At 53.0% G+C, this 26,347-nt stretch overlaps 1 protein-coding gene across 1 annotated transcript; it reads right to left on the bottom strand.

Moving 5' to 3' along the window:
* Positions 1–30: 30 nt before the first annotated feature.
* On the bottom strand, positions 31–6,593 carry PLAAT1 (phospholipase A and acyltransferase 1). Its single transcript, XM_054040661.1, has 3 exons — positions 6,455–6,593; positions 3,032–3,300; positions 31–1,723 (listed from the first exon to the last, which is right to left on the bottom strand). Exons 1-3 carry the CDS (start codon positions 6,591–6,593, stop codon positions 1,622–1,624), a joined length of 510 nt encoding a protein of 169 aa, XP_053896636.1. The 3' UTR covers positions 31–1,621.
* Positions 6,594–26,347: the final 19,754 nt, after the last annotated feature.

Below are 26,347 nucleotides of genomic sequence, written 5' to 3'. Positions count from 1 at the left end.
GGCCCTTGGCTACGCAACACATGCTCAGATTTATTTTCAGATTTATTATAATAGGAAGAAGGCGTTTGTTTTTTGCTGTAATTAATATCCAATTTAGCTTCAGAAGAAAGGGAAACACTAGACAACAGTGCACTATAATATACAACTGAACGTCAGACTCAGTCCCACAAACATGGAAACAACTGACAATAAAAAAGCTCTGATTCAAGTAGGGATGTGTTCAACAGCAGACAAAACTCTGCAGTAAATACCCTGAGCCAGACCGTGGGTTGGCCTGCGCACGACTGCAGTCAGTGAGTGGCAGAGCGTGACAGTCAGCACCGTAGTATCTTGTTTTCAGGCTTCAAAGAACACGTCCAAACCTGTGGGCCAGTTACACTAGCTGCGAGCCAATGAGAACGCTGCTAAATCACTCAAGCACAAAACCAGAGTCATTACAAAACCCAGGGGTCACCCACATGGGACTGGAAGGTGAACGGATGCGAACAGAATCTGCAATACACGCAACTTGCTTTCTTGGGCACCTTCCCCGCACCACTTCAGGAACGCTGACCAGCAGGCGGAAACGACCAAGAACTGAATTTAAACACGGGCTCCAGCTCAGTTTCTGGCTCAGGCTCTGGGAGGTGAACAGCTCCAGACCAAGGACTGGTTTTGCAGGATTTAGAGTTATTTTCCCCATCTTGGCTCAGGGCAGGTCCAAGCCCCGGGGTCACTAAGAAACCAGGAGAGGTAGGGTTCAGTGCTAGCAGTTACCAGCTGTAGCAGCCTGTCTGAGCACAGGCAGTCCAGAAAAACAGTGGGTGCTGGGCAGGAGCACAGAGTAGCCAGAAAATGCTGCGATGGCGTTCTTGGTTCTGCCTCCCCGTGGTGGTCTGAGAGTGAACTGGACCGGCCCAGAAGAACAGCACACAGGGATCATTTCACCGGTGGGAAAAAGGTCTATTTCTTAAAGCAAAAGAGCATCACATCCAAGACAAAACACCCATTTAAAAATAAGAAGGGACTCGTCTCTCCTTTCAAGAGAAGGGGCCTGCCCCTGCGTCCCATCTCCTGTGACCTGGAGAGCAGCTGTGCGTTCCGGCCTCGCAGGCGCAGCATACGCCCTTGTGCACAGGACCACACCACACAGCACACACCACAAATCTAAGCAGTTGAGATCTTCCACTTGTAAAACCCACCGGTGGTGGGATGGGGAAAAGGCCCCTCAGAATATTGGTAAGTTTCATGAATATTCTTTTTAAAAACACATAAAGACATTTCTCCAAACAGGTAAAAAAATATAAATTATTCACTGAAAAACCCCAGCAAACCAAGTCTATAAAAACACGGTCAGCATCAATTGTGTATAAAGCGCTTTTGTTGGCTCACGGGCCCAGTCCCGAGCAAAACAGCACCAGTGAGGATGAAGAATTTGCCAGGGAGTCCACTGAGGCTAGCAAGAAAATCATCATCTGCAACTGAATACAAGTTGCTATGACAAAAACTACAGCTAGTGACCTTGGCAACAGTGACGTCCTTGGCAACAAGTGTCTATTGTAGCTGTATCCATGGACTGAGCTGGTTCCATTCCAGTCTGGAATCCAACCGTCACATGCTGTAAGTTTATCATGGTTCGTGGTTAATAATGCCGCTCCCTGGATCTGTTCTGGAAAAAGCCCAGCAATGAGACAGCACCAGCAGCAGCTGTTACAAACCCAATGGCACTGATTGCTCTGTTGGCCTGCAAAGGAAAAACAAAACAGCCTGGCGACATCACGAACGTTGGGTTTTTCACACTTGAACAATCTCTCATGAGCACAGTGAATACAAAAGATGCATGCACTAGACCGAGCAGAGCAGGTCGAATGCTGATCTCACCATACACTGGCTTCCCGCCTGTGGAATTCAGGGACTTCGAAGGAGCTACTCCTGATTTACGCAAGCGTGAGATCATAATCAGGGCCAAAACTGGCTTCATGCCCGGTAGGTCACACACCTTTGAGCAGAACAATGTTTGCTCCGCACTCAGTCCACAGACAGAACACAGGGTCAAACGCTGCTCTCCGTTATGCCACTGTAGATCTGGAGTGAATTCCATTGACTTCATGGTTGTCAGAATCTGGCCCACAGCCTCTAGTCATGGGCCTGACCCAAAACCCACTGAAGTCAGTGGGGTCGTGGTCAGGCGGCACATCGCTCGCCCTTGTGGCCAGAGGCAGGACGGGTTTAAGAAGCACATTTTCAGTTGAGAGCGCAGGGGTTTCTCTGCACAGCTCGTCGTCAGGCCCCGGGGTTTAAACCTCCCCCAACAAAACACACCCAGGATTCACCACAACAGTTTTTAAATTGCTGGGACCTCCATATACCAGGTTTGTTCTTGACAAAACCTGCAGTTAACAAAACTCGCCCAAGTCCACGCGGGTCTGTCTGCACCAGGGAGAATGGACCAGATTCTGCATGAGTGCCACACTGAGAAAACCTCCCCCCGTTTGGGAACTTGTGGAAGCCACCCCCCAACCCTCCGATATGCTGCTGGACCAGGGCATGCTGGGATTGCAGGTCGGGAGCAGCTGCTCCCCCTGGGATAATGCAGCTTTGAGCAGAGTAGAGCCTCACTCACTGTGGCTTCTACCCCCAATGAAAGGGGCAATAAGCAAACGGGGGGGGGAGGGGTTCAGCCAGACGAAGTGGGATTCGTTAGCAAGCTGTGCTGCCGGGGGAGTCCTGCAATCAAGGTAGAGGAGCAGGCCAAAGCCAGCTCTGCACTGGTGCTTTGCTGTCCCCAGGGAGTTTGCAGCATGTGCTGCATCCTACCCCACCAGCCCTTCCCCTCGGAGGGAGGACCTTGCTGCAAACTGTGTGAGAAACGCCTTATGTGGTGGCCTCTTTCACAGAGCTTGCTGCAGGGCTGGTCAAGCTGGTGCCGTGTGGACACGGTGCAGATCCTGCGGGACACCCGGGAGGAGAGGGGGGTAGCGCGCCCCGTGCAGCCAGACACCAGCCTGCCTGCCCCACACTCAGAGCAGCTGCACGCCCACGGCACCCCTACCTGCTCAGAGACCCCCTCCCCGTAGCGCAGCAGTGTCACAAAGTGCTCGCAGTTGTTGCCGAGGAGGTCGTAGGACACCTCCTGGCCGATGAGGAACTCTGAGCGCCGGATGATCTCCTCCACGGGCAGCGGCACGTAGACGTCGTCGTACTTGTTGTTGATTCTGTACGTGTCGCTCCCCACCACGTCCTTCAGGAGCTGCATCTTCACCAGGGCCTTCCTGCTGAACACAGACTTGGCACTCGCCAGCGACGACGCGGCACCTTCCTCTGGGAAAGGCAGAGACAAGGCTGAGCCGGCCGGCCGGAGCGCGGGACGGCCACAGCACCAGCCGTCCCGCTGGCCACACTCAGCTCACAGCACCACGGGTAGTTCCCCTGGGGCCAAGGGGGGAACCCAGAGCCCACCCCTGGGGTGGCTGCCCTGCAGGGGTGGGGGGGGAGGTACTCAGTCCTTCTCTGAACTGAACGACAATGACAGAAAGGGGCTGCCCCTAGGGGGAAGGGGTGGGGGAAGGGGGCCGTCCTCCCCTCGACCCCCATGCACTGTGGAGGGCAGTCCTAGTCTTCCTCTCACCTGAGCACAAGGACTGCATGAGCCACCCCAGAGAAAGGGACAGAAGCAGGACTTGATTTGTGCCAAGGCTGAGCCCCGGCACCCATGGGCCTGGCAGTTCATAGCCCGGCCCCTCTGGGCCTGACGGTTCAGAGCCCCAGCACCTCCGGGCCTGGACGTTCAGAGCCCCGGCACCTCCGGGCCTGGACAGTCAGAGCCCGGCCGCTCTGGGCCTAGCAGTTCAGAGCCCCGGCACCTCTAGGCCTGCCACATCAGTTATGAATAAGGCTACGATTTAGTCATGGCTATTTTTAGTAAATGTCATGGACAGGTCACAGGCAATAAACAAAACTTCACAGCCTGTACACCTCAGGTACAACAATGGAGAAGCCAGACCGGGCGGATGACCCATCAGCGAGGACAATGGACTGTGAAAAGCTTGGATTTCCTGTGGACACTCTATACTGCCACTGACTCATGAATGCTGTGATCCTACAGAGTCAAGTGGTCTTGTCACCTGATCCTAAACATTACCTGGGACTTGTAACTTTCCACTGGAAGGGGGAGGAGGGTCAAGTTTGGGAAACAAAGGATTCCCGCCTTACGTAAATCCTATTTAAGGGTGGGGAAGAGGGCAAACAGGACCTCTCCTCTCCATGGCCTGTTTGCCCAAGAAGAAAGACTGCTAAAGCCACCTGAAGGGAAGGCAGGAGGGGAGTCCAGACTGAAAAGGAATAGAACTGGAACTCTGAACCACATAAACTTTACACCCTGCCTAAAATAACATTTAGGGTGAGAATTTACATTGTGTAACCTGTTTCTTAAGTATATTGAGCTTGGCTTGCGTATTTTGCTTTATCTGGTCAGTAATCTGCTTTGTTCTATTATCTCTTATATTCACTTAAAATTCACCTTTTGCAGTTAATAAACTTATTTCTTGTTTATAATATAACCCCGTTTATGTAATTTCTAACTGCGGGGGGGGGAGAAGGGGAGGAGAGAAGAAGTTGTGCATATCTCCCTCCACATTGAGGGAGGAGGCGAATTTCATAAAACTTTTGGGTTTGTACCCCTTAAAGGGAGTGGGCACCAGAGTGCTGGGGCAAGCCCCTAAGGCTGAATCTTCCCAGAGCAGATCTCTGTCTCTCTGTGCAGCTGGGCGTGGCCCTGCCTGTGTGCTTGGCTGGAAGAGGCTGGTGAGCCCAGCCCAGCAAGGCCAGGTAAAGGGGACCCAGGCTGGCAGAATAGGCTGACTCAGTGGTATCCCAGCACATCCGGTGACACCCCAAAGGGCTCAAACCCGTCACAAGTCGACAGACACTGAAAAACAATCCCACATCTTTGATCTCACGACAATGGCTGAGAGCATTGTCTGTGCCAGCAGTGCAACGAATTCATCACAAACTATCTTTGATAGATGTGATGTACGGCCTTTCCCACGATTTGCGTGTTCATTGATGTGCTGAGCTCAGAAAGGGTCGAGTTTCGCGATTAGCTCTAGAACACCAAGGTAAGTGCCAACAGTCTCATCTGAGCCACGGAATGGCAGACCACGCTCAGCAAGAACAACTATGGTTTCAACTACGTGTCTGAGAACGTTCTTTCAATAACTGGTTTTCCATTTGGGTATCAATTCTGCCCCTAACTTTCTTTGGGGCCTGGTAGCTGCTAACGGACAATGTATGCTGCTCACTCACTGCATGATTAGTCACGGATGCAGTATTCTTCCAATCACTGAAGCCTTCGCAGAACATTCCCCACTTTTGGGTATCAGAAAACAGGTGGCAATAAAAACAGTTCACTTTCTTCTTAGAAGGCGAACAGATGAGCCATTCTCACTTGCCAACCCGTTTGTTAGGCTTCACGTAGCCAGACGTTGATTTGGTCAGATAACGATTCTGATTGGTGTCCTCTCGCTTTGTCAATGAAAAGTCAGCTGCTAGATCCTGGCATTTCTGTGGGCCCTTCTCAGTCCAATATGCCGTGAGCTTTTGAGAAGTCATGTCCCACGCGCCTGGACCGCTGGAGAAGGAAATGTTTCTATTACTATCACCGGGAAAGTCTTCAGAAGAGCGGGTGAGAGTGAAGCTAGAGAAGTCACAGGAGGCTGCTCCTTTCCATCAGGCGCAGGCAGGTATTCGCCTGGACTTCCTCACCACCAGACTTAGCAGGAGGAAAAAACGTTAGGCGAGAAGGAGTTCCTTCCAGCACTGCGTCTCGTCTTTGCCTCCTTCACTTTCTGCCACCAGCCAGCGGCACTGGAGAGACCCTCTCAAGGGGTATTGGGAGCCCGGCTATGCCCCTGCTGCTGAGAGCATCTTGAGGCACAGCGCCTCCCGCAGGGCGGCTCTGCTGTACCCCTACCATGGGACAGCGCCTGTAGGGCAGTGAGTCCCAGTTCAGCCACTCCCACCTCACTGACTCAGGTGAACTCAGCAGCCACACCCCGTTCACAGCCTGGGGCACGGCCATTCACCCAGCATCTCAGGGCCCCATTGTGAATGTCACTGGAGTTCCCACGCCCCAGGAAGGGTTACGGTTTTAAAGAGGTGGCAATAAGTGACGTGCCTGAGGTCACCCAGCGGCCAGTAGCAGAGCTAGGAACATCCGCTACACCAGCCACTGGGCCCCACTTCCTGCCCTGAGTCCCATCTGTGTCACGGTCCTGCACGAGACACCCAAAGCCGCCCGCTATTCCCAATTCCCAGCCCTTTCCGAGGGACGGACCAGCCCAGGACTGCCAGAGTGCACACGCTCTGCCGTCTTTTATCTGAGAGCCACGGCTTTCACCCCGCATGTGCACAGCCGCTCTGGCTGGGTAGGAAACAGCTCCTCCCCCCCAATGAATCAATGTGGGGCAACTCTTACCGACAGGTGCCACATTGACGATGTACCCATCCCCCAGATACAGAGCCCAGTGCTGATAAGCCGGCCGGAAAATCTCGATCAGGTCCCCGGGCTGGGGGTTGCCCGGATACGCCAGACTGAAACTGTCATTAGCCGCCATCTGCAATGGGACAGACAGAGACGCCAACTCTGAACGTGTCCCTCCCTGTTCCACTCAACACGCACAATGCAGGAGGGGTCTGGAGTGTGGACAGGGAACCACTTAGGCAGGTACCAGGAAAAGACCAGGAGACAGTGGAGGAACAGAACATTTAGACTGAGAGTTAGTATAAATTCCTGACAAGGTGCAACATACTTACAAAGCATGTGACTTTGTTCTCTCCAGTGGCGGGAGGGTAACAGCCTGCTACTGCTACCAGCTCATACAACTGTTCCTTTAGCTCTGGTGGCAACAAGTTCGGTGCTTTGGTCTGGGACGCAAACCCTGCTGGGGGCTGTTGCCAGGGCAATCTCTCCCCTCACCACCTGGGACAATTTGAATTGGACAAGGCACTATTCACCTGCTGGGGGAAGAAGTCACTGCAGCAAGGGATGGGCTAGAGGAGATGCCATCCAGGGCCTTTTCCATCTCAAGCTTCTATACTCCTGGGGGAATTTTGCACCAAAATATTAAAAATTCTGCACCAAAAAATTAAAAATGCTGCACACAATATTTTAAAATTCTGCAAAATTCTGCATATTTATTTGTCAAAATAATGCAATATAATCATGTCAGTTTCAATTATTTTGGTAATTTATTTAAACTACAATACAATGGACGGCGAATTGGAGTGGGGTGCATTGGAGGAAATCCCCATACTTCCTTTGTCTAATAGTAACGTAGCTAGAAATAACCCTTTATTTCTAGTTATTAGGCAACAAATATATGCAGCCATATGCTCAGTGTTACATCGTAGGCAACTGAAGAGCAAGTGAGGGCTGGGGAATCAAACTCACAATTTATATTGGCTACTGACCATCTCCAGAAAGGTCAGCACCGAACAGGGCATGGAGCACGTTTTGATAGGAATTTTTTTCAGTCTAAAAATGTAGATCAGTTCTAATCACTAAAGCACGTAAGCGCTTATGAGGCCACACTGTCCTTTACACCACTCTGGCAATGTAAAGAAGCCTTAAAACTTTTACACCTGTTTTATACTCCTGGGGAATTCACAAAGACAGTGGGAACAATTCACTAAGCAGGCAGGCTGCTACATGCTGCTCTGCCCCACGCCTACCTCCTCAGAAACCCCCCAAAGCCCTGGCTCTCCACGCTGAGTGTGCCACAATAGCGAGCAAGAGGGCCAGAGCGTCTCTCTTTCTCACTCACGACTGCACAGCCCCCCACCCCCATCCCATCCCATCCCAGCAGTGATTTATGTCTCTACCAGCTGCTCCGGGCATCCGAACCAGCCTGCCTGTGCTGCCGGGGAGAGGCGCATGACCGCTCTTGAGGGCTTCCCTTTGCTTCCCCATCAGAAGTCATTTTTCTGCGGGGAAGCAAAGAAATCTGTGGGGGACATAAATTCTGCACATGTGCAGTGATGCAGAATTCCCCCATGAGTAGCTTCTACCACTAAGTGGCTGCAGGCCAGATTCTCCCTCCTCTCACATGGGGAAACTCTGTGAGGTCACAGGCACCTTCTAGTGGCCCCCAACCACTGGGCTAGAGAGTTATTTTTTCCTCCGTCCTTGGCCCAGGGAATATTTAATTTATCCACAGTGGAATGGCTTCATCAGGAGGCACTGAGAGAGCCCGCCCCAGCATAGCTATAGGCAGGCAGTTAGGGCACCCATCTAGGGTGTAGCCCAGACTTGAACCTGTGTCTCCCCCATCCTAGGCAAGTGCCCTGAACAATGAGCTATTGGCTGCTTTAGGGTCACTCTTAATTCCACCCTGGACCTGAGAGACCTTCCTGAGGAAAGTGTCCTTGAAACCAATACATTGCCGTGAAACGTTTCCGTTTTGACAAATCCGCATTTTCCCACAAAAGAAAGTTGTGTTGAAAAACTGCAAACCTGCTTGAGTCCCTTCATGATTCTTAAGCCAATTTCAAGATTGTGGGGGACCAGGCACATGAGGTTATTATTTGGGGTTGGTGAGATTGCGAGCAGGATGAAGAGAATAACAACACCTACCGCCTATCTAGCACTGTTCATCTGTGGATCTCAAAGCACTTTACAAAGCAGGTCAATGTCATTATCCCCATTTCACAAATAGAGAAACTCAGGCACAGAGAAGTGAGGATTTCCACTGAAGCCCAATGGATTTGGGGTTGGGAAGAAATCAGTTACGATGGACTAAATGGAGAGAAGTGAGCAGTGTGAGCAGCGGTAGGAGAATGCCTCTCAAACTGAAACGTACGCTCTAGAGGACGGTACTTAGGCCTGTACTGGGGCCTGGCTCCAAATGCCGGGCATTGGGGAAGAATCAGGGGCAGATCCCAGATCTTGGAGAGTGGAAATGAAAGTGTTGGGATGGATGTCTGGAGCTACACGGATGGACCATGTTCAGAATGAATAAATCAGGGGAAGGGGGAAGATGGCGCCAACTACAGAAAGGCTGAGGAAATCCAGGCTTAGGTGGCTTTGGGCATGTGGAAAAAATGGTGTTACAGTTAGGAATGGAGAGTCAGAGAAGGGTTGGAAGACCCAGAATTAGGTGGACGGATGTGATGGGCCAGGATCTGATTAGCTGTGGAGTTCCTGAGGAATTGCTCCAAGGCAGACAGGAATGGAGGAGAAAAAGGACTCGAAGAGGTGAGCCAGAACAGGTGGGACTAAGGCTAGAAGAAGAGGAATTCAAACCCAGAACAAGCCCGAGTAATAGCAGGGCGGGCTCCACATACATCCAAACGGCGACGCCAGTTTGATCTGTTTTGCTCGCTGGAACAAGGAGATCAAATTCCCCAGGTTCAGTTTTGCAAATGTTTCCGCAGAACAATTATTCAAATCCATTTCGTGGGGATTTTCCTTCTGCTTTGACACAAATCATTTCAGAAACCCTGAGCCCCCCCGGAAGCAGGCCTCACGGGGGAGAGCAGCTCTGGCAATAGGAGCAATAAGGACGGTCTTGCTAGCCAGCCCAATTTCCCCGTCCCTGATGTTTTCCACGACTGTTCACCACCTTGTTTAGCAGCCTGCTGAATAATCCACTGCCCCCCTTAGCCTTCCGCGTAGTCCTCTCTGGGCTCCCCAGGTCCGACAGTGATGGGCACCAGCATAAAACCGTAATGCAGGTGGAGAGGACACGTATTTAGCACATTTGGTCTTTATCCTTCACTCCCTCCTGCCTGCCTTGGCTCACAAGTGTTGCTCTTCTCTTTCCCTGCTGCGATTGCCCACGGTGCTCAGCGCCCACGCCTGGTAGCACCCACGCCACAGGACCCACGGTGCTCAGCACCCACAGGGCTCAGCACCCACACCTGGCAACACCCACAGGGCTCAACACCCACACCACGCAGCACCCACGCCACGCACCACTGCCACGCAGCACCCAAGGTGCTCAGCACCCACAGGGCTCAGCATCCCCAGGGTGCAGCGCCCACGCCTGGTAGCACCCACAGTACTCAGCGCACACAGTGCCCAGCACCCACGCCACGCACCACTGCCACACAGCACCCACAGCGCTCAGTGCCCACGCCACGCAGCACCCACGCCACGCACCACTGCCATGCAGCGCCCACAGCGCTCAGTGCCCACGCCACGCAGCACCCACGCCACGCACCACTGCCACGCAGCACCCATAGGGCTCAGCGCCCACGCCACGCAGCACCCACGCCACACACCACTGCCACGCAGCACCCATAGGGCTCAGCGCCCACGCCACGCAGCACCCACGCCACGCACCACTGCCACACAGCGCCACAGGGCTCAGTGCCCACACCACGCAGCACCCAAGCCACGCACCACTGCCACGCAGCGCCACAGGGCTCAGCGCCCACGCCACGCAGCACCCACGCCACGCACCACTGCCACGCAGCGCCACAGGGCTCAGCGCCCACGCCACGCAGCACCCACGCCACACACCACTGCCATGCAGCACCCACAGCGCTCAGCGCCCACAGGGCTCAACACCACGCCACGCAGCACCCACACCATGCATCACTGCCACGCAGCGCCCACAGCGCTCAGTGCCCACGCCACACAGCACCCACGCCACGCACCACTGCCATGCAGCACCCACAGGGCTCAGCACCCTGAACACCCTGTCCTCCCTTAGCCCCAGGACAGCTGGACAATCACAGCAGCAACCAGGGCACGGATGGTGGAGGCCCGGGGGCTGTCACAACATCCCTCTCTCCTCCCCAGGCAAAGCACTGCCGCGGGGATACCAGGGAAGGACCTGCCCCAAACAGAGCCCGTCTGCCCCAGGCCGGGGGGTAGAGGAGGGACACGACCTACCTGGGGGACGCGCTGCTGGGACGGTGCCAACAGCAGCTCTGCGGTAACGTGGGCGGCTCCGGGCTCGGCCCTGACACGTGTGTGATTCCAGAGAGCTCCGGGGTCAGCCCGGCCCGACCCGGCTCGGCCCGCTGGCAGGGACACACACACACACACACACACACGTACGAAGATCACAGGCACACACCGAATTCACCCACATGCAGGGGCTGAAAGGACCCAGACCCTGAAAAGCACCACCCGTAGTGTGATTTCACACCCAGACACCCACACAGCCTGGGATCACAGACACACACAGATACCGAAAGCGCACACACAAGATTACACACACACACGCTGTGATCACACACACGCCGAGCTCAGAGACACACACACACACACACTGAGATCACACACCGCGAGCTGACACACACACACACACACACACTGAGATCACACACCGCGAGCTGACACACACACACACACTCTGCAATACAACCTGGTTGTTGCCGGCAGCAGCTACCACGTGGCCCAGGCGCCCCCCGAGCCCGGCCGGTGGGCGGGGCCTGGTGGAGCTGGAGGGGTGGGGGGCGGTAGCGGCACGTCCCGGGGGGGGCGAGCCCGGCCGGGGGGGGGTTCTGGGGCAGCTGGGGGGGGGCGGTAGCAGCATATCCCGAGGGGCGGGGGCCGGGCCCCAGGGAGCTGGGGGGCGGTAGCAGCACGTCCCGGGGGGGCCGAGCCCGGCCGGGCCCCAGGGAGCTGGGGGGGGAGGCCAGACGGGGGAGGCGGGGCGGGGGCCAGGGTGGGCGGCGGGGTCCGCCCGAGCCTCCTGCCCCAGCTCTGGGTGACTGTGGGGCAGCCACGCGGCGGGGTCCTGTGCCCGGGGCATAAGCACCCCCCAGGCAGGCGGAGATCCGGGGTCAGCTCCTTGCAGGGGCCGGGCAAGCGGGAGTTCGGCCTGGACCCCGGGGCTGGGGGTTTGGCTCGGACCTTTCTCTCGCTCACACACGGCCCATGTGTGACCCACACCCGCCTGGGTGCGGTGGTCTGTCCCGTCTAGTGGCACCGAGACCACGGAGAGAGAGAGATTAATGAGTCTGCTCCAGCCTGAGCTCGCGCTACGGGGCTGTTAGCTCATGCAGTAAAGGCTCATGCACGAAGCCCCAGAGGTCCCCCGTTCAGTCCCGGACGAGCACCCCTTGTAACGCTGACGGGCTGTTCGCTGAGGCTGTAGCAAACTCATGAACTCTCTCTTTCTAAGTGGTCTCAGTGCCACCAGATGGGACAGAGCCCCCCACCCAGACGGTGTGTGGGTCACACGTGCACGGGAAGGAAGCAGGAAATGACCCCATTGGCAAAGCTCGGAGCTGGAGGGAAAAGTCTGATCTTGCTTTCATCGCCGGTCCCAGCTCCAGCCTGTTGTGAGATGCTACCAATGTGGTGCTCTGCTTTCTCCTAGGTTGATATCACTCGGCTGCGTGTGTGTTCCCTCTGTGTGCTGCCCCAGCTCTGCGCAGATCGCTGACACAGCAAACCTGACGAGAACCCCCAATGACCACAGAGTCTAGTAAGATGCAAAATCACGTCGAGTAGGTTTATTGCGACCTCGGACACAATTGCAGTTCCCTGTAGGTTTCTGAGCCTAACTCAGGGCATACTACGAGAAAGTGCCTCTTGGCAAGGACCCGGCTCAGTGGCGGGACTTTCCCCTGCCCCCGTGGCCGGACAAAGACACCCACCCCAGGGATACATTCTTATACACAGGTACAAAGAAGTTACACATCACTCCTGACGTATTGAGGTGCAACCCCTCTACGTAGTAAGGTACAACCCCTCTATGTAGTAAGGTGCCGCCTCTCACCTTGTACATGTTGGTTCGATCAAAACAACTCTATCCATCATTTTACCCTTTTGCCCCTGTCATTGGGATGGGTCGGCCTGTTCCATGTTATCTGTGGAATGTTCCTGTATGGTATCTCTTGGTACCATGTTTATACTTTAACTTTGCTAGGTGAATATATATTTATGCAATATCAGCCCTTTCCTTGCCAGCTTCTGTGAGCAGGGCCTGCCTCTGGCTCACAGCTTAGCTTTGCTTTATGTTAGCGAAGTCTTGACCATTACTTTAGTTCAGGCCTCAGGCCTCATACTGGGCCTCCATCCCAGACCGAGCCCCCGCTTGCCCCCCTGTAATGCTACCGCAGGGACCCATTGATGCCCCCATTGTTGGGTGTTACTGTTTTGCCATGGTGCCCCCGTGCCGGGAACGCCTGCTCCGGCCCGGCCTGCCCACCCAAAAGCCTCCTTCCTGTCCCTGCTAAAACCCGCCGCTGCTGCCACCCCACACCTGGGAAAGGCCGAACAAGAAACGCTCAGCGTTCAGGTGCGGCCTGGAGACCGGCACACTCAGTACCAAGCGAGGCCGAGCCCGTTCCGTGGGCAGGGAGCTCCCGGGGCATTTACTGGAGCGCGCCAGACTGATACCCGGACTGCGGTGCAGGCCCTCGGCTCCTACAGCGAACCTTGACTCGGCTGAGAACAACTAGCAGGTCTGTTCTCCACCCAGCTGGTCAGCGCTGTATCCGAGCCCTGCCGGCCGCGCCCCAGGGCCCTTCCCTCCGCCGCTCCTCGGGGAATGTTTTGTTTGGGGTTGTTGAAAAGATACCGTGTAGGACTAGCCCCCGAGGGTCTCCCCGACACACTGTACCCGTCTTGGCGAGAGGAGCAGAGCTGTGGACCATGGTCTCCATCCTGGAGCTTTCATGGATCTGTTCGATACCGCGGTCCCTGAAGGCTCAGGGCCCAGACCTCGCACTTGAGCCTGTTAGCCAGGAAGCGGGGTGGGGAGCGGAGGTCGAAGGTGACATGCTGGCGGGGCAGAGCAGTGGGGCTGCCCTGTTCTGTACCGGTCGGAGTTTCCTGCCCGCGGAAGGTTGGCCACGAGGCGATTTCCCCAGGGTTATTTCAAAAGGCTTTTTGCTGCGCATGTCGTACTGTTACATGCACTGTCCCACCGCAGGCCCAATGACTACACTGGAAGCAGTGACAGGGCACCAGGGGACGGTATCTAAGCTGGTCGATCAACTGTCCTGTCCACGTGGCCCCCCGAGTGCCCTCCTGGGATTAAAAGGAGACGCAATACCGTGCGCACACATGATCCGGTGCATTCACTCCAGGTCAGCTCAGCTGTTCCTAACGTCACACTGGACAGACAAAGGCTCCCTCCTTGGGGAGTCAGTGTGACACGACCGCCCATGCAACGCGCTTTCTGCATCTGACTCTCCGGCACTGACTCAGGCTTGGGGAGTGGGGACGGCTGTCCCGGCTGGGTGGGGTGGGGAAAGCTCTTTTCCTTGTTGAGGAGCTGGGATTCGGGAGCCCTGGAAGGGAGATGGTGATGTTGGTTCTGTGCTTTCCGCCTCAGCCACAAGGAGATAAAGGGTGTGGGGTTAATCCCTGGGGTGCTGCTGTTCCACCCTCCTCTTCACCCCGTGATGGAACGATTGGGGGGGAATTCCGGCAGGTGAACTGCACAGAATCTCTTCCCCTGCGGCCACGTGTTCGGTTCTTGGATTTTTTAACGTCAGTTAAAGTCCTACTAGTGAAATGAGTCTGACGCTCTCAGCTGACCGTGTCCAGCAGGCATTTGTGGCCTGGGACAGCAGAGTGGGAGCAGGTTCATTGTGGACACAGCGGGAAGTTGCGTGGGGGAAGCCGGCTTTGCACCCGGCATCCGGCTCACTCTGGTGTGATCAGAGATGAAAAGAAAACAGCTCGTAGTGACACAAGTACAATGGGCCCCGTAGGAGAGGGAGAACAATAATGCTTTTGGTCCGGTGTCATTTTGAAAGGGCACTGCTGACAATGACTAGTTCATTCCATGGCACAAAACACGTCTGTGCTGCTTCGTTTGGCATTGGTTCAGGCCTGGATTGTTGACAAGGTTTTCAGAGGGAAGCCTCACGGCAATCATGTACGCGCCCAAGAAAACCCAGGAATCGGCGCTAAATGTGCAAATACGGGTCTGGCAGCTCCGGGAGGCCTGGGGCTGGATCCTGCAGGATCCTGAGTTCCCGCAACTCCCGCTGGCTCCACTGGACACTCAGTGTGCCCAGCTCTCTGAACTATGCAGGATTGGGCTTTAGCATGTCTGAGAAAGGGTCTGATCATTGTCAACAGGCAGCTATTGTGGAGCAGGTAAAAACGAAGCTTTTATAACTGCCATGAAATTCCGATGGCAACAGTGCTTGTTTGCCAGAGCAGGTCCCTAACGCTGCTTGGTTTTATTTTCCTTAGATAAGGAATTTAAAGCTTCCCCCACCATTTACATCCACTTCTCTCCTCAATAGCTGCACATTCTGAATGTACAGACAATGGCCATGTTCTTGAACGCACTGGCAGAACAATGCACTTTTCATCCACCCAGCCATTCACGTAGCTCCCAAATACTCTCCTGGCTGATGGGCAGGGCTGAATTTACACCTTAAACGCCCCTAGGCACAGAATCTTCAGTGCCCCTCCCGCCCGCCTACAGCTGACCTTCGTGTTGCACACAGTTTTAGAGAGGCAAGGTGCCCCTGTAATGCCGGCGCCCCTACTGTGCCTATTGGAAATCCGGCCCTGCTGATGGGATGCGAATGAATCAAGACATAAGAGGTGTGTGTGTGCACGCACATGAGGGGAGCGGCGTAATGGTTTTTAGAGTAATAGTAAATAACATTACAGTAGGAACAAAGGAGAGACTTAAATATTGCTCATCCCCTATATAATCAACAGCAAACCTGAAGTTCAATGGAAGACTATTTGCTGGCGTAGTCAAGGAAACCCCCTGACGTCAGTGGAGAACTGTACAGAGCCAGCACTAGGCTGGGCTGACGTGGGGCGTTGGTGGTGTCTAGGCCATGTGGGAGGTAATCGTTGCTAGGCCTTGGGCAGGGTGAATTCCATCCAGTCCCGACTCAGCCGAGCAGTGCCCCTGAAGTCAACGGGATCTCTACTGTGAGTCAGGACTAAGGTGCTTCAGCAAGGGTTTGCAGGAGACATTTAGGAAGAACAGAGCATATTAGAGCATTCAGGAAGTGCAGTGATTTATTATAAATTATTATTGCTCAGGAAAGGGTTAGAAACACTTATTAGAATACAACAGCAAAAAAAAAAAAATCAGATGGAAATAAAAAATGCCACTAATTAGAACGTGACTGATTTTCATCCTGATCAAATGCAGCATTGACCATGTAGCTGTAGTCTGGCACGTGAGAGTTCTGGTCCAGCGCATCCCTTGATTGGGTCAAAGATGAATTCCTCCTTCTGGGGAATTCCAGTGACTTTTTCCTGTTCATTCTGTAAAGAAAAGTTAACGAGAAGTAAAGAGCTGCACTCCTCGTCTCACCGGCGGTGCAACAGAGATCAGACATGGCTTAAAATGGCGCCTTGAACAGTCTGGGCCCTCCTGGCTGTTCTGGGTTTGAGGCACGATGTAAGTAGTGTGACTGCTCTGAGAGCTGACACACCCTGAAATGGGGGATATGCCCCTCGCCCTGCTGAGCTGCAGCACGTACCTTGACTTGGATCTGCACACAACCAGGGCGACGATCGCCACGAGGACGAGGATTCCTGCTGAAACTCCCACAATGATGTAGACCAGAGAGTTGCCAGGTTTCCTTGGCTCGTCTGAGTGAGAAATAGGAGCCCGATTTAGTACACGGGAGATGAGTGCAAGAAAAAAGTGCTGGAAATTCCATCTCAGCTCCATGATCCAAACAGCAAATGTGTCTGTCTGACTGACTGACATTGTGCAGATGGGCTTCTGGAATGCAAGCCTGGGACAGATCCATGCCCATTGTCACCCAGCACTGGGCTGGACCATCTCTCCAGCGAGCTACCGGAGCTAACAGCTGTTCCCCATTTGGAGATCTAACTCCCTTCCCTCCAAACGGAGCACCCAGGTGTGCACCATGGTAATCTGGCGCACACCCCTTTTGCAACCACCAGGGCAGAGCGCTGCATAACCCGATGCAGCCGCACAGGTACTTGGGCGTGACGTGACCTGCTCCCCGGCAGGGAGAGTCGGAGCCCCATTGCTGTGATGCCAGCCAGAAGCAGGTGTGCCAAGGCCTCTCCTAAACCCAGCAGGGTGTGGTGCTGCGAGCCCAGCTAATGGCGAGAAGCCGTTCTACTAAGCAGCCATTCGGATAGCAATTTCTTTGGATAGAAAGCTGGCTAGATCGTCGGGCTCAATGGGTTGTGATCAATGGCTCCATGTCTAGTTGGTAGCCGGTTTCAAGCGGAGTGCCCCAAGGGTCGGTCCTGGGGCCGGTTTTGTTCAATATCTTCATTAATGATCTGGAGGATGGCGTGGACTGCACCCTCAGCAAGTTTGCAGATGACACTAAACTGGGAGGAGTGGTAGAGACGCTGGAAGGTAGGGATAGGATACAGAGGGACCTAGACAAATTAGAGGATTGGGCCAAAAGAAACCTGATGAGGTTCAACAAGGACAAGTGCAGAGTCCTGCACTTAGGACGGAAGAATCCCATCCACTGCTACAGACTAGGGACCGAATGGCTAGACAGCAGTTCTGCAGAAAAGGACCTAGGGGTTACAGTGGACGAGAAGATGGATATGAGTCAACAGTGTGCCCTTGTTGCCATGAAGGCTAACGTCATTTTGGGCTGTATAAGTAGGAGCATTGCCACAGATCGAGGGACGTGATTGTTCCCCTCTATTCGACATCGGTGAGGCCTCATCTGGAGTACTGTGTCCAGTTTTGGGCAACAAAAATGATTAGGGGGCTGGAGCACATGACTTATGAGGAGAGGCTGAGGGAACTGGGATTGTTTAGTCTGCAGAAGAGAAGAATGAGGGGGCATTTGATAGCTGCTTTCCACTACCTGAAGGGGGGTTCCAAAGAGGATGGGTCTAGACTGTTCTCAGTGGTACCTGATGACAGAACAAGGAGTAATGGTCTCAAGTTGCAGTTGGGGAGGTTTAGGTTGGATATTAGGAAAAAAATTTTCACTAGGAGGGTGGTGAAGCACTGGAATGGGTTACCTAGGGAGGTGGTGGAATCTCGTTCCTTAGAGGTTTTTAAGGTCAGGCTTGACAAAGCCCTGGCTGGGATGATTTAGTTGGGAATTGGTCCTGCTTTGAGCAGGGGGTTGGACTAGATGACCTCCTGAGGTCCCTTCCAACCCTGATATTCTATGATTCTATGAACGCCCCCACCAAGCACTGCAGAGCATGCATCCTGCTCCACGCAATGGCAGACCTCCCATTGACCTCAAGGGGAACATGACGCTGGGCCTGATCCTTACACACTGGAGTACCCTAAAGGGCTTCAGTGGGACTACTCACATGAGCAAGGGTTTGCAGGATTGGGCCCTTAGCCCGGTGTGGTTAAATCTAGTGCCCTAAAACATGTGGCCTCACTCCACTGGCCTCACTCCACTGACTTCAGCAGAGCAACTCCTGATTTGCACAAGTGTAATTGAGAGCAGAATCAGGTTCCGTATGTCCTGGTCACATGGCCTTTGTGACCTTTGGGCCACACTGTTCACACTCAGCACACAAGGTTTTTGCTGTTGGAACACTTCACTTTTCCAGTGACATTCTAAATAGCTTTTTTACCCTGTGTTTCAGCCTCACAGAGAGGCCCCTCGTATCCGTCAGGGCACACACAACTGAAGTTGGAAGAGCTGTTGCTGGATTCGCTTGTATCCTCAATACAAGTCCCACCATTCTCGCAAAGATTCTGCAGACACGGGCCAGCTAGGGAAGTGAGAGAGAAACAGGTCAGCATCTCAGAATTGCCTACCCTGGTGACACTTTCTGCTGTAGGTTCCCGTAACCAGCCATACTGGACCAGCCCTGTATTTTTAGGGCACTTCCCTTTGGGGCCTGCCATCCCATATCAGCTCAATTCAGGATGCTGTGCGCCAGGCACAATGGTTTTTCTGTACAAGGCTGGTGCCACTGTCCCCACACAGCGAGACAAGGTGGGGGAGGGGATAGCTTTTATTGGACCAGCTTCTGTTGGTGAGAGAGACAAGCTTTGGGCCACACAGAGGGCTCTTCCTCCCATATATGACCTCACCCACCTTGTCTCTCTACTATCCTGGGACCAACACAGCTACAAGAACCCCACACCGCAACGCATTTCACTGGTGGACGAACACTCAGCAAAGACTTCACAGCACCAGAGACCAAGCGACGCGGTTAGTAATTGACTCACGTATGTAGCATCCGCGAGTGAAGTTAGCGACGGCGCAGATCTCGCTGCGTGCACACGCTGCCCTGGTGCAGGCAACGCTGGAACTTGTTGTGCACTCACAAGTCTGAGAGCAGTCGTCAGTCACAAACGTTTCTCCAGCCTGGAAGAGAACAGCTACGGATTAAAGGCATCTAATCAAATCAGCCAGGACAATATGAAGGATGCATTCGGGACCCAATCCTGTTCCCACTAAGTCTATCCCAAATGTCCTGTTTGCTTCAGTGGGAGCAGGAGCAGGAGTGGGCCCTGTGCAGTTGGGTAAGGTACGTACGGAAAGCAAACCAGCAGCCTAGGAACCCCAGTAGCCTGGGAGCCCTAGACCTACTCCTAAGGACACAAGGAGAGCCCAAGGAAAAAGGTCACCCACGGGTTTGAGATTGCGTGATGGATCCTCATCCCAGCTCAGCGCCCTGTGCAGCCAGGCAACGTCCAATTAGAGCTTGGGACCAGAGATAGCAGCAGCCCGCTGCGCTCCTATCCGGGGGGGTTTATGGCCCGTAGCTCTGTGCCACGCCTCTGGCAAACACCCGGCATGGTCCTGTGACCTGCACAGAGAGCTGTCTGGAATAGTGATCTGTTCCGGCTTAGTCCTTCTGCACATCAGAGCTACAGCATTTAAACAGAAAGCTACGAAGCAGCTTCCAGGAGGTCTGAGCCTGCCACAGAACTAGAGGGAGTGCTCCAGTCCGCAGGGTCAGGCCCTATTTGCAGGGTCTAGTTCTGCAAGATTTTGAGCACATCCCATGTCAGCGCCACCTCACAGGATCGGGCCCACAGCGAGGGTCTAATCCGGACTTTCGTAACTGGTTCTTTACATCTCTGGAACCCCAGGGTGTAATCTTACCCTTGGATTCCCATGTGTAATTATTCAGAGCAACGATGGGGCAGAACGAACATGGACTTCACAAGGCAAGCACACGGGATCCCAAAGGACGCACTCTCACTGCACTGCTCTGCATGCTTCCCACAGACAGCACTTGCATTTCCCTTCCTTTGCCTTCCTCAGACATTTCCTACTGTACCTTATAATATGCGTTGAGGAAGCTGCAGCCACACTCCTTGTAGGGCACGCAGTCATAGCCACTGAGAACGTATCCAGGGAGGCATTCGCAGCCTTCGACACAGGGCGACTCGCACTCGGAGGAGGCTACCAGGTTGCTGCAGGAATCGGGGCATGCAGTCATGCAGCTGCTGTACCTGCTGTTTGGGGGACACTGCATCTCTGCAAGAAAAATCAGGAGAGTCAAATTATATCAGGGCGCTATTAGCACACGGGGACATACACTGAGTCCTGTGAAAATCCCCACTGTGCTTTCAGCTGGAGAAGGCGTCCTTCCTCCTCAGTCCCAAACCACTGCTAGGTGTTATTCATATATTGCCTTTCCCACCCCAGAGATGGCTGCATTTCAGGGGTAGGTGAAATGGTCCATATATGTTTTAGAAGAAACAGCAAACCCTGATTTCTGGGTCCTATAAGGGGCTCTTCTCTTCTCACCACAAGGCGTCTGCGCTCTCCAGTTGCCCAACGCGATCCCGTTCTCCTGACAGGCCAGCGCGTACTGCTCCAGGTGTCGACACAGCACAGTGCTGTTCTCGGCTTCCACACACAGGTCAAAGACACAGCCCCTGTGTGCGACATGAGAAAGCATTCATGCCAAATACAGTAGTTACTGCTTTCCCCCCATTCCCCATGGGGCCCTGCAAACAATGCCCTGGGCACGGCTGAGAGAGGAAACAATGGTGGAACCTTGGGAAGATGAGGTCATTTGTTCTACAGCGGCTGCTGCTAACATGCAACATATGCACATGCACCCACGCAAAAAACAGGGACATGAGTATTTCAGAGCAGGGTCATTCCTTCGGCCTCTGTTCCTGTTTGGTGACAGAGCTGTTTCAGATTGTTAATGGGAGATGAAGGATTTCCTAGTGCCGCTATGTCTGTGAGTACACACCCCTACCACACTCAGGGCAGGTCTAAACGCTGCACGGGCACAGTGAAGATGCGACTATCCCGACGGGACAAGAGAGCGTCTCCCTTCAGCATAGTTAATCCACCTCCGGGACAGGCGGTAGCGATGTCAACTTGAGATGCTCTCCCGTCAATATCGCGCTGTCTACATGGGGGTTAGGTGGGTATAACGACGTTGCTTGGGGTGTGGATTTTTCACTCCCCAGCGATGTAGTTGTACTGATCTAAGTTTATAGTGTAGACCTGACCTCATACCACCCCCCAGACCTGTCCCATATGCACACTCACCATTAACATTGATTCAGAGGTCTAGTTTATTGATTATCTGATGGTCAGAAATTGTGACCCTGTCACCTGACCTCATAATCTTGAACATTGGCCTGAGTTTTGGAGTTGTCTAATACCTGTAATTTCCTCTGACTTCAGTGTGTCTGTGGGGGACGGCAGGTGCTAAGCACCTCTAAAAATCAGGCCCTGACTGAGAACACAGAGCAGCCCATCCAGGGAAGTTCAGAGGTGACAAGTGAGGAGTTTCATTATTCGTTGGCAAATGAATAGGGAGCCTGACTCCTTTGAACTACGGCCCCTTCACACCACTCTGGCAGCATAAAGGGGCCCTACAGTGGGTGTTAACTGTGTTTGCACATCCGGTGTGTGCAGTGTGGTGGTAGATGTGGGTCCCATGACATTTACACGCTGACAGAAGGATCCCACTGCAGGAGACTTGGCAGGCCTGTGTCCGTACCTGGGATGGGATGAATCAATGGGGTCGCCAGAGGTTTCAAGTGAGTTACCTGCAAACTGCAGGATGCTAGCGGAGGCCCGAAACATAACCGAGGAAGTTATCATTGTAGCCAACAGGGCAAATGACTATGCTCTTTGGGAGACGCCTGTGTGGTGCAGTCAAGAAGTGGCACTGACAGTTTCAGCCTTTTTGGCAGGAGCATAAAGGCTGCATTTTACAAGTCATTAAACATTACAGCTGGAATTTTCAAAGGGGCCTATGGGAGTTAGACACCCGAATCTCACTGAATTTTAATGGGAGTTGGATTCCTAAATTCCTTTGGCTCCTTGGAAAAGTCCATCTTGGATGCCGTGTAGCTGTAGCCGTACTGGGCCCAGGAGAGCAGAGAGACCAGGCGGGGGAGGCAGTCTCTTGTATTGGCCCAGTGCCTGTTAGTAAGCAAGACACGCTCTTGAGCCACACAGAGCTGAAGAAGAAGTGTGCGGCTCAGAAACTTGTCCCTCTCACCAAATACGTTGGTCCAATACAAACTATTCCCTGCCCCACCTTGGCTCTCCGAAATCCAGCGTGCGAGTGGAAGGGTCACCAGTGCAGACGTCTGTGCAAGGAAAGGGGAAAGCCCCCTTTCAGAGCTAGCCACAGTGCAAATTCCTCAACCGACAGACACACAAACACACCCTTTAAAAATGCTTAAGCAGAATCTTAGCTCTTGTTAATGCAAAACTTGGGCCTGATCCTCCAAGATCCTGAGTCCCCCTCAATTTCCAAGGAATACACTGGCAGCATGTCCCAGGATCAGGCCCTGGAATCTCTCTGAACACACAGGGCGAGAATACCTGGAGAACAGCGTGTGTGTGTCTCGAAGGTACTCACATCTGGAAGAACTCGACGGAGACATTGGACTGACACTTTCCAAAGGGACCTTTGGGATCAGTAAGAATCCCACACTTAGAAGTGGAGTTCACAAGGCTCAGTTCACTGGGATTGCAGCCTCTGGAAAGCCCTGTGTTTAACTCGACGTTGTCAAGCTCCTCGTTTGAAGTGACTTCTCGCCTGCAATGAAGAACAGATTGTCTGAGCCTCCATTTTCCCAGGATGTCCAGCGTTCACCTGAATACGCTCTTGGTAGCACAGGGAGCTGGTCTAAGTTTAAGCAGGTAAAGCTAGGATCCTGGCACCTACGTTGAAGGAGATGGATGAACACAACAGCAGAGGAGTATCAGAGCGCCCCCCAGGATCTCACAGATTCCTGGATTTTAAAGTCAGAAGGGACCGTTACGACCATCTAGTTAGACGTGCTGCTTACAACAGGCCAGAGATTTCACCCAGCGATTCCTGCCTCCAGCCCACTAGATGCCTCTCAAGTGGTGGCCACGATGACACAGCTGAACTAGGACAACTGTACCTCAAAAGTACCATCACTTTTCAATGCCAAGGGTGCTCATGGACCATTGCCAGGTGCTCGAAGGCCAACCTGACTCTGTGTATCTGACTCCTGGGACGCATTTGGGTCACCCCTGGCCTATATATTGTTTGCTTATGTTCTACCAGACAGCCTGCTGCAACCAGCAATGCTCTAACTCATTCCATCTGCTCTTTGACTATCAGAGGAAAAAATCCTCTGGGTCAGGGACTTAACGGTGGGTCAGCACCATTCACGTGGCTGGGAAGGGAGCCTAGCTAGGGATGTGAGGAAGTGCAATGAATCGACACAATCTCCACAGCAGCCTCCTTTGGCAGGGATCACGGCAGTCCCTGGCAGAATCCCAGAGGGAGGGCAGATGCTGGCAATGGTGCCTGCCCTCCCTTGGGTCATCCCGCCCAACAGGCAGGGAGGAGTAACTGACACCTTCCTGCAGAAAGGCCCGAGAGTCCAGTTGGACACAGGGTCTGAGTAACCTCTCTATCCCTCTGGGTTTAGGGGTTGACTCCTTGGAAGCCAATGGCATGAAACCGGACTAATGCAGTCATGCCTCAGGCCCACGCTCTCCACACCCAAGGGCGCTGTCACTTCCTCACCTTAGCAGTGCGCAGGACAAATACATAAGTGGACCCAGAGAGGGAGAAGAAAGATCAGAGATGCACTACGCAGTGCATTACCTCCTGGAACATTAGCTAGGGTTTAATGAACTACCTTTCAGGAGCCAAGTCTGGTCTGTATTTATGTAGGGCCAGTACCTGCGCCGGGAGACTGTTCTTTTGACGGGGACTTTCCAGCTCTCCCCAAACACATCCACGTCCCTCACTCGAGTGCCATCCGGCTTGGTAAAGTCATTTTTATACTTCCCATCAAAGTTGCCGCACAAGCCTTCGACTTTGTCCTTGTAGGTGTTGGCCAGGGTTATATCTAATGGGGGCCAGAAGAAAAAGCGGATAGAAAGAAACCCGTAGCCATAAGTGCACAGGGGATATGGAATGGAATAGCAGGCAGCCATTCCATAGGCTGATAATGTGGCAGGTGTCCTGTCATGGGAGACAGACCTGCATTCACAACTCCTGCGGGGCTTGGCCCACTTATACGAGCTACATAAAGGAAATCACTGCTCGTTGATAGGAATTATGTTTATTTATAGGACACCTTTGCCCCAGGGCTGCTACACAGCCCACATACTTGTGCGCACATCTCCCGCACACATCCTACAGACTGACATATACCCTCGACTCACCTGTCCGATACAGTCTACACTGCAACAAAAGACCTGCAGCACAGCCGCGGCTTGCCCAGGTCAGCCGACTCAGGCTCTGACGCTCGGTGCCAGGGGTTTTTATTGCAGTGTAGATGTAACCTAAGGGATCTCCCGCCCTGCAAGGTGAATTCTATTGAATATCATTGAGTTCCTGGAAAACACACCTTCCTTTCCTGCAGGACACTGGGATTTTAAGGCTTTGGCACTATGATTATGTGACACACACTCCCCGAACGCCTCACTAAAATAATATGGCCTGATTCTGCTCTCCCTTACGCCTGCTGCAAATCAGTAGTAAAGACGTTCAAGTCAATGGAGTTATATTCCTGTAAAATGGGTGTAAGGGAGAAGGGCCTCGAGAACAATTAAGGGGAGCCTGCTGAGAAGCGGAGGGGTAGTGAGGGACCCACACTGCAGTCCTGTGGCTTGGGGCAGAGCACCAAAACTTCACTGGCATTTTGGAAAATCAGCAAGGGGGCAGGTCCAACCTTTGTCCCATTGCTCTAATGAGCAAACTAGGGTGAGTTTGCTTTTGCTAAACTTTCTCAGTCAGGTTTCGGTTTTGAATAAACAAAACTAGCAACAATCTGGATCCAGGTCCCATTCTACCCAAACCAATGATGTTCTGGGGGATCCAGACAGAAGGTGCCAGTTTTGCTGTCTCCCTAGTTCCTGGGAAATAATTTGTCACCGGTTATCTGGGATTTCATATTACAGAGAAGAATCATGCAGTTAGACAATGCAAGTTCACAATTCCCTTTGGGGTTGAAATCTCCGATAGGACATAGCATTCAACGCATTCTACAGTGAGTTCTCTTGGTTGTTCTTACCTAAGTTTTCAGCACCATCATAGCTGAGCGATAAGCCAAAATCTGTCTCCATGTAAATTCTCGTTGGTCTCTGGTATATGCGAAGACCTTCATGAGGCTGGGCAGGGGGGATGGTTTTCACTCCATCCAGCTAACAGAGACACAATTATTTATAACTCAGTGGACAGATCAAATTCAGACCCGCTCCCAGCGGAGGTGTGTAACACCCAGCTAACCTTTCCTGTTTTCAGGTTTTGTAATGAAATTTTCAGGCAGCGAGAACCATAAACAACTGATGTTCGTCTCCTCACTGTAGCTAAATGCTCTATGGAAAGAAGCTGGATTGATCTGAATTTCAGTCTTTTCACACCACTCTGGGAGCCCTCTAGTTTTTGGCTAGAAAAGACGTTGACTTATATTTACATGAGCAATATGTGTACTAGTACAGGATGATGATAACGTGAGGAAGGCAATATAATGATTACAGCATCATTTATGTGTTTTCTCTCCCTTACTAGTGACACCAGATCTCACGGTGTTATTGTGAATCTCGTGATATTTGGTGTTGCTCTCGAAGCCCAAGCTCCAGGGGGACACAGGAACCTCAGCTTTTAGTAACGAATACAGAAGTACATGTGCATCCCCTGGAGAAAAGCTTGAAAACATGACCCCTAAATCTTAAAAACCAGCGGGCAAAGCAAAATAACCCCAAATTTATTATTTTTTCAAACTACCCTGATTTTTAAGCCAATCATGTGATTTCTGGGGCCTGATCCCTGATTTCTGCACACTCGAGATTAGCCGTCCTGCCACTATTCTCCTCTCTCCTGCGCCATTAGTGATTCCATGCTGGGAAAGCACATCACGCTCTGCCAGGCAGAAATGCGATCCGTGGTTGGGAATAGCTGACTTGTTGGGTTCAGAGGGCAGTGTTGTTTATTGACCTGCCTGAGCGAGACTGGGAGCCAGGAACTCAGGGATTTTAAACCCAGCTCTGACACTGATCTCGTCAG

Source organism: Malaclemys terrapin, chromosome 9 (genome assembly GCF_027887155.1).
Source record: "Malaclemys terrapin pileata isolate rMalTer1 chromosome 9, rMalTer1.hap1, whole genome shotgun sequence".
Taxonomy (NCBI): domain Eukaryota; kingdom Metazoa; phylum Chordata; order Testudines; family Emydidae; genus Malaclemys; species Malaclemys terrapin.
The sequence above is the reverse complement of the archived record's forward strand: the minus strand, read 5'-3'. Positions and strand labels throughout refer to the sequence as shown.